We start from the raw sequence: 8380 nt of genomic DNA, 5'->3' as shown, positions 1-8380 counted from the left end.
GAAATGATTTTTACATTTTTTAATTGTTGAAAAAGAGTTAAAAAATAATATTTTGTGACAAATGTCAGTGTCCGTAAATAATGTACTGTTGGAACACATCTGTGCTCATTCATTGAGGTATTCTCTGTGGCTGCTTTCATGCTCCAATGGCCGAGTTAAGTCATTGTGACAGAGACCATATGGCCCACAAAGCCTGAAATATCTGATCCTTTACGGAAAATGTTTGCCAACCCTGGTCTATATGCCCCCATTCCTCCACCTCATCACTGGAATTTTTAAAAGCAAACTGTAGATGCCATACCATTTAATCCAACAATATTTCAGAATACAGCTCCAAAAGATAATGACTCTTTCTGAAAAACTTAGCCACAATATATGAATATGACTGAAAAAAAAAGAACAGTAGTTCTTTAATAGCATCAAATGTACAGTCATCGTATGGATGGAGGGGGACCTTTGACTCTGGGCAACATTTCCACTCTGGACTGCCCACCCTCTGCCATCTCAGTTCTGTCCACAAACACCAGGAGGGAAGCCAGGAGCCCTGCTGAGGAAGATCACATTTTCCCATTCTCTACTTGTGACAACTTGGGTAATTTTTTGAAATTGAGACAAATACCACTCAATGCATTTGGCAGCAAAAGTGGTCGGACATACATTGTAAACCTATGGTGTGAACGTATGTCATGGGCCTACATTGGCTTCTCCAGGGCTCACGGCATCAACTCTGAGCACCTCTACCTGGTTTCCAGGCGCTCCACACTCCTCTCCCTCTCCTCACATGCCTGGGCCTATACTTAACCATCGGATCTTTCCTTACTCCCGCAAGTCCTTCGGATGAGAATATCTAAGCCCCTTTCTCTGGTACCCACCGTGCTCACAGAACTTAGCCTCTTCACAGTTCTCCTCTGGCACACATGGGGTCACCATGGGGTCACCATGAGTCAGAACTGGCTCAGCGCCGACTGGTTTGGTGGTTTGGGTTTTGGTTTTGTAGTTTCAAAGACCACTGGCTCCAGAAGCCTTCTCAGACTTTGTAAACCAACAGGGATCTCTCCTCTCTCCGAATTCTGTTTGAATTTTCAGTGAGAGCCACACAGTTTCGTTTTTCAGAATTCTGAATCTAATACATTGCCAGTTTGACTTATAAGCTCTTTGAAGGAAGGACCAATATGTCCGTCAGCAGATGAATGAATGAACAAACAAAATGTGGTATACACACAGTGGGATGCTCTTCAGCCATAAAGAGAAATGAAGTCATGATCCACGCTACAGCATGGATGAACCTTGAAACATCACACTGAGCAAAATAAGTCAGTCGCAAAAGGACAAATACTATATGATCTCACTTATATGCAATAAGCAAATACATACAAACCAAAGTTTATTAATGGCTACCGGGGTGGGAGGGATGGAGAAAGGGGAGTTTTTGCTTAGGTGGCATTGAGTTTATGTTAATGGTGGTGGAATAATTTGGAAAGGGATGGTGAGAATGGTTGTACAACTTGAAGAATGTAATCAGTGTCACCGAATACAAGTAGAAATGGTTGAATTGGCATATGTTCTGTTGTGTATATTTTCACCACAACTGTGCTAGTGACTTGAAGTTTCAGAACTCTAGACCTTTTGACTCTTCTTTCCCCCACCGCACCTTGAAATGACTTGGAAGTTTGAAGATGACATCATAGATATCTGCTTGGAGATCCTGAACAAGAGCCTGTACTTCTTAAAGAACCCGTCCAAAGACCACTCCCAGTGGAATGATGTGGTGTACGTCTGCAGGGTGGTGAGCGCCATAGTAAGGAGCGAGGCTTCCCCTCCCTGTCTGAGGACAGTCCGCGCTTCCCCGGGACACTGTGGACACCCACCTGTCTGCCCTTTCAGATCAACAGTATCGACGACAACGGCGTGCTGCAGGGGAACTGGGGGCAGGACTACTCCAAGGGGTCAGCCCCCTGGAGTGGAACGGCAGTGTGGCCATCCTGCGGCGGTGGTCGGCCCAGGGTGGGCAGCCTGTGCAGTACGGACAGTGCAGGGTCTTTGCAGCCGTTATGTGCGCTGGTGAGTGAAGGGAGACGGGAAGCGCCTCCTTGAGTGGTCACCCATTTCATCCTCATAACCCTTTGAGGTTGGGGTGGATAGGGGTGGGTGCTGCAGCTTTTAACCAGTGCACTGTGCCATCTTGGGGAATGCCGCCCATTTATATGGGGAGGGGGCAGGTCGACCTGTTGCAAACACTTTGGCAGACTGCTTGATGGAGCAGCTGTTGTTAAGTGCTGTGAGTTGGCCCCTGACTCATGGGGTCCCAAGCACAATGGAATGAAACACTGCCTTGCCCTCTGCCATCCCCATTATCGGTTATGGATTGAACTATTGTGATCCATAGGGTTTTTGCTGGCTAATTTTTGGAAGTAGATCACCAGGCCTTTCTTCCTAGTTCTTCCTAGTCTGGAAGCTCAGCTGAAACCTGTTCAGCGTCATAGCGACACCCAAGTTTCCGCTGACAGATGGGTGACGGCTGCACTCGAGGTGCAATGGCTGAGAATCTAACCCGGGTCTTCCTCGTGGAAGGAGAGAATTCTACCATTGAACCACCACTGCCTCGATGGAGCAGTTAGTCTGTTAAAATGATCACCTGGCAGGAGGAGCCTGTGGTTCCAAAGCTGGAGGCCAGACGGCTTCTCTCTGCTTCCTGCTCGGACTTCTCAGTTCTGTGTGAGCCTGGAGTCGGGGACGGGGGCGGGGAAGCTGGAGATACAGGCAAACAGTCTGGGATGGCCTGAGCTCACCGGTAGGCAGAGCTGGCAGCCTCCAAAATGCTTCCCTGAGAGATTCTGGAAGAGTCACAATTAGACATTTGCTACTTTGCTAACTGTTCTTAAGGAGCATCAATGTTCTATGCATTATCAATTATTTACAAGTTAGTGCAAAGTCCTTGACCAGACTATCTGTGAAGAGGAGAGAAAGACAGAGTCCTGAGGGTGCCTGGCTGTCTTCCCCTGCAAGGCCAGGGGCAGGGCTTTCATCTTTATCTTTATATTTACCCTGGTGCCTTACACAAAGGAGCCCTGATGGCACAGTGGTTAAGGATTCCACGAAGTTCAGCAGTTCGAACCTGCCAGCCACTCCGCGGGAGAAAGATATGGCAGTCTGCTCCCGTAAAGATTTACAGCGTTGGAAACCCTCTGGGGCAGTTCCACTCTGTCCTCCAGGGTCACTATGAGTCGGAATCAGGTCAATGCCTTACACAGTGCTGCCTGTTGCAATGTGGTGCTTAATACATGTTTCCTGAGCTAACAGGTGGACTCCGAGTCAGAAAAAGGGGAAGCATGAAACCAGGAGGACAAGGACAGGGCCAAAAACAAAGTTCTAGACTTTTCTGAGAGGGGCAGTATATGTGCAGGTGCTGTAGACAGAGAAGAGGCTAAGCCTGAGTCTTCCAATCGGGTAACGGCATTTGTGAAACGGAGCCGAGGCTATTCGGGCCCTGGAAAGTTCTCAGCACGGCACTCACTAGTATTCTCAGTTTTGCCTTGGCCTGGGAAGTCCCTGTGCAGTGGCTGGTCAAGTGCTGTGGCAGAGGCCTGGGCCTTTAGACCCGGGGGTGAGAGGAAGAAAGACCAGGCCTGGGTCCTTGCTCCACGTCTGCACCCCTCCCTACTTCCAGGCCTAGAGTTCTGGCACCCGCTCACCCAGTGGTGGTTTGGGCCTGGGCCTCGGCCTTTTGCAGCCTGGTCTAGCTCCCCCCACCACCAGGGTCTGTGAGAAAGCTGTGGCTGGGACTGGAGAGATGATTGCAGACAGGTGGCCCCTTTTAGGGCTCTTCAGTGAATTGAAACAAAAAGATTGGTCACTTTCACCAGTCCTACCTTTCAAAGCCTTGTAACCCTCCCAGCCACCTCCGCGGTCACCCTCAGCTCCTCCTGGGCAGAACGAGCGGTAGGATAAACCTCTCTGAACACCTCGCCTCACCAGCAGAGGTGGGGACCTTTGTTCTAAAGGCCACACCTGACTTCTTGGCTTGATTTCAACTGTTCCTGGGAAGGTGTGTGTGTATTGGTGAGTGATGTCTGCTTTATGAGACTGCCAGTTACCAGCGGAGTGGATTCCAGTGGATTTCCAGGAAATCTGTGTTAAGAGGGCTTTGTAGCACTATTCTAAAAGGCCACGAGAGGGCGCTGCTGCTTTATCAAAGATGGTCCTGCACTTCTTGGACACCCAGTTTCCTTGTCTCTGCGATAATGTCTTCTCCACTACCTCTCTGAGGGTATATCTTGCCTTTCTTTTCATGTTCTGATTTCTCTATTACCTCCCCTCAACCCTTATTTTTAAGTATAATTACAGATCCATACTTTCAGAAGTCAAAATCATCTGGTCCAACCCTTTATTTTGTTACATACAAGGAGACTGAGGCTCAGAGAAGTTAAGCCACTTACCTAAAGTCGCACAGCTTCTCTTCTGAAACTGGCCACAGGATAGGCTTAAGTTTTTGCTTTTATTTTTAATTATCAAGTGTTTTAGCTTCTCTGTTTTTAATTTGAAAAGTCCTAAATGACAAGTTGAGCTCTTGCTATTGTTGTTTTAAGTGACTCTTAAAAGATTTCATTCTCCTTGTCTGGTGGAGACCCTGGGCAGGGCAGATCGGTGGCAGGGGTCTGGGCTTGGGTGTGGTGTTCTGGGGATAAAAGAGTCACAAGTGTGGATCTGCAAGTATCTTAGGTTTCTTTCTCTCCTTCAACTTGAGAGTTAGAACGTAGGCACAGGAAACCAATGATTCTGCTTGAAACAAACCCGGTGATTTTCCACCCCCTTCTTTCTCTTTAGTAATGAGATGCTTAGGTGTTCCAACCCGCATCGTTTCCAATTTCCGGTCTGTGCACAACATGGATGGGACCCTGACCATCGACACCTACTGTGACCAAAATGCAGAGATGCTGCCAACTCAGAGACCAGACAAAATATGGTAGGGGGCACTGTCTCAGGCCAGGTCTCTGCCCTACCCCAGGTAGGCCAGGAAAACTTTGACCTGGGCCTCTCTGGCCTTTGAGGTGGTACTACCCTCTGTACATCGCTGCTGTTGATCAGAGAATAATTCGCCAAACTAGGAGGCTGCTCTGGTTAATTAGATCATCAAATCAAACTCATTTCAAAGACAGAAGACTAGGGGATACTATTCTGAAGCCAGTGACCAAGTAAATATACTGTGAATCTTCTGAACACAGAACTCACCATCTATATTCATATTACTCTTCTTTCTCCCAGTCTTTCTGTCCCTGGCATTCTGTTTCCCCATCAGGGGCAGAACCTGGACTTGCTACCTCTGTATCTCTTCCCGTCTCTGAGCGTGTGTGTGTCCCTTTATTTTGTATCTCTGCTCCTGCTCTGGTTTCTTTCTCCTTCTCTGCTCTATCCCAAATCTCGTTCCCTGTTTTTTCTTTTCCAGCCAGTTTCTAGGCAAGCCCTTCGAGTTACATGAGAACTAACCGCTATAAAGGACATTATTAGTTCAACTGGCAACACTGAGATACAGGCAATTAGATCGAAGTATTGTATCACTATTAAATTTACTGAGGTTGCTGCCTGTGCATGGGTTATACAAAAGAAGATCCCTAGTCTTAGGAAATACACACTGAAGTATTTAGGGATAAAGGGCCTTGATGATTTCAACTTGCTCTTCAATAGTTCAGAAAAAAAAAAGTCCATATCCATATCTATATAAAAAAAAAAAAAAACAAATGGAGTAAAATGTTAGCAATAGGTGAACTGGGTATATGGGTGTTCTTTGTACTATTCTTGCGACTTGACTGTAAGCTTGAAATGATTTCTAAATGAAAGTAAGTGGAAAGAGGCAACGAAGCAGAGCACCCAGTAGAGTGTCTGGAAAACCCTCAGAAAATGTCAGTGCTTGTCTCTGTATTCCCTTTGGCAGGGATTTCCACATCTGGAACGAGTGCTGGACGATCCAGAAAGATCTCCCGCCAGGATACAACGGGTGGCAGGTTCTGGACCCCACTCCCCAGCAAACCAGCAGTGGTGAGTGAAGGCACTGCAGAAGGCCTAGGCTCCGTGGGGAGGCTGATAAGGGTGAATGGCCATGAGCGCAAGAATCCCCTCCCTATGGCCCCTCACTGCCCCACCTCCTTACCTCACACAGCCACAACCAGCTGCCCCTCTCAGGTAGCAGCCATGTCCCACAGCTCTTGTTCCGTCCACAGGGCTGTTCTGCTGCGGCCCTGCCTCTGTGAAGGCCATCAGGGAAGGGGAGGTCCACCTTGCCTATGACCCCCCGTTTGTGTATGCCGAGGTGAATGCCGATGAAGTCATTTGGCTCCTTGGGGATGGCCAGGCCCAGGAAATCCATCGGGAAGGAAATCAGCACCAAGACGATAGGGTCAGACGAGCATCAGAACATCACCAGGTCCTACAGGTACCCGGAAGGTGCCTGGGGCCCCTGGGACTCTGGGAGGTCACCTTCTTTGTGCTGCCTCCCAGCTGGGATGGCTTCCAGGTTACAACCATCACCACATAGCCACCTCCTCTCCTTACAGCAGACTTCCAGGAGATTTAGCAAATAAAAATACAAGATGCCCAGGTAAATTTGAATTTCCAATAAATTTCGATCAATGAACAATTTTTTAGTGTAAATATGTCCCAAACATTGCATGGACATGCTTATACTAAAAAGTATTAATTGTTTATCTGAAATTCAGATTTAAAACTGGGTGTAATTTTTAGTATAAGTATGTCTCAAATATTGCATACGATGGACTTACACTGAAAATTATCCATTGTTTATCTGAAACGCAAGTTTACCTGGACAGCCTGTGTTTTATCTAGTAACCCTATTCTAGAGTCACACCTGTGTCCATGGCAGTGGGGGTGGCAGGAAGGGGGGAGATGGATGCTCAAGGACAGAAAGGACACTGGGCCCATGGAAGCGAGTGGATGTCCTGGGAGGGGGCCAGGATGGAGTCAGGCTGCTGGAGGACTAGCTGTGTAAAGCTGGACACCTTCTTAGCCTCTTTGTGCCTCCACTTTCTCATATGCAAAGTGGGATAACAGTGGTAGCAGCTACCTCAGAGGGTTGTTGTGAGGGCTAACTGAGTTTATACATAGAAAGCACCTGGAACAGTACCTCTGGCACATAGTACCTGCTCTAGGGAAGTTCACACTTTGGGTAGATTTAGGTTAAGCCTGTATGTTAAGTAGCTCCCAAGCGCAAGACGTAAACCTCTGTTTAAAAGGCTTGAGTGTATATTTCAGAAGTGAGGCCGTTGGTGGGGGAGAGAAGCCTTTGGCTCTGATAACAATGATAGTGATGCCAATGATGATATTGAAGACAGTATCATGCTGATTGCCTTCTATTCAACAATGTATTTAATCCATTTTTGTGGCAACTCTGTGAGGTGAGCAGGTATATTTCCTGTGTTACAGATGACAGAACTAAATGCTAAGAGATTAGGGAACTGTGATAGTGCAAGGATTTGAACTCAGAACTGAGCAACACCAAGCTCATGTTCTCAGCCACGATGCTGTATTGCTTCCCTACCTGCACTTCGTGTGGTCAGGGCTTTGGGAGGGGACTTGGGAGTTGCGGGGTAGCTTGTTACCTGAAGAAGTTCACTGATCTGTTTGACTCCTCCCCACCAATGTCCTCTGGGCCCTCTTCTCCCCCAGGATCCCCTGAGGAGCGGTCTGTATTCATGAAGGCCTCCCGGAGCATGCTGGGCCAAACAAGGGCCTCCTCACCCTTCCTGGATCTGCTGGGGTCCAGCGGCGTGGAGAATCAGCTGGCACAGCTGCACCTCCACCTGGCCAGGACGCCGGAGTGGGGCCAGGACCTGCTGCTGACGCTGTGTGCCTGGAGGGTACCAGACAGAGCCCACCCCCAGGGCCCCATCCGGCTGGTGCTGCGCTTCTGTGCACAGCTGCATGGGAGAGGCACACAGGAGCCCCTCTGGAGACAAGAGGTGTGCTTGAACCTGGACTTTGGGCAGGGTGAGTGTGGGCCAGGCCTGGGACAGCACAAGACAGGGGTAGCTTTGGGGTCGAGAACAAATCTGGGCTGGACCCACATGGTCACCCAGGAGCACTGCCGCCTACACACTCCCACACTCACAATCATACACACACACACACATACACACACACACACACACATACCCACCCCAAACAGTGAAGCTGCTGTTGGCTGGAGGTCGAATGCCAGATGCTATATTTCTGATGCCATCCCGCCAGGTGAAACAGAGCAGTGACCTCTGGGCAGTCTGTGCAGGCTAATCTCTCTCTCACATACGCACACAAACATGCACACACACATATGTTCTTACAGAGCAGTGACTTCTGGGCAGTCTGTGCAGGGTAATCTCTCTCTCTCTCT

The 8380-nt window shown here is 48.5% G+C and overlaps 1 protein-coding gene across 1 annotated transcript in view; it reads left to right on the top strand.

The window, feature by feature from the left end:
* The window catches only part of TGM7 (transglutaminase 7), a 17751-nt gene that overhangs the window by 4304 nt on the left and 5067 nt on the right, over positions 1-8380 (top strand). The window contains 8 exon segments of the mRNA XM_012556733.1: positions 1670-1798; positions 1885-1945; positions 1948-2061; positions 4825-4963; positions 5930-6033; positions 6216-6354; positions 6356-6438; positions 7678-7998. Coding sequence (XP_012412187.1) covers positions 1670-1798; positions 1885-1945; positions 1948-2061; positions 4825-4963; positions 5930-6033; positions 6216-6354; positions 6356-6438; positions 7678-7998 — 1090 coding nt within the window.

Source organism: Trichechus manatus, unplaced genomic scaffold (genome assembly GCF_000243295.1).
Source record: "Trichechus manatus latirostris isolate Lorelei unplaced genomic scaffold, TriManLat1.0 scaffold00076, whole genome shotgun sequence".
In the NCBI taxonomy this organism is placed as follows: Eukaryota; Metazoa; Chordata; class Mammalia; order Sirenia; family Trichechidae; genus Trichechus; species Trichechus manatus.
Note: the sequence above shows the minus strand (reverse complement) of the source record. Positions and strands in the feature narration are given on the sequence as shown.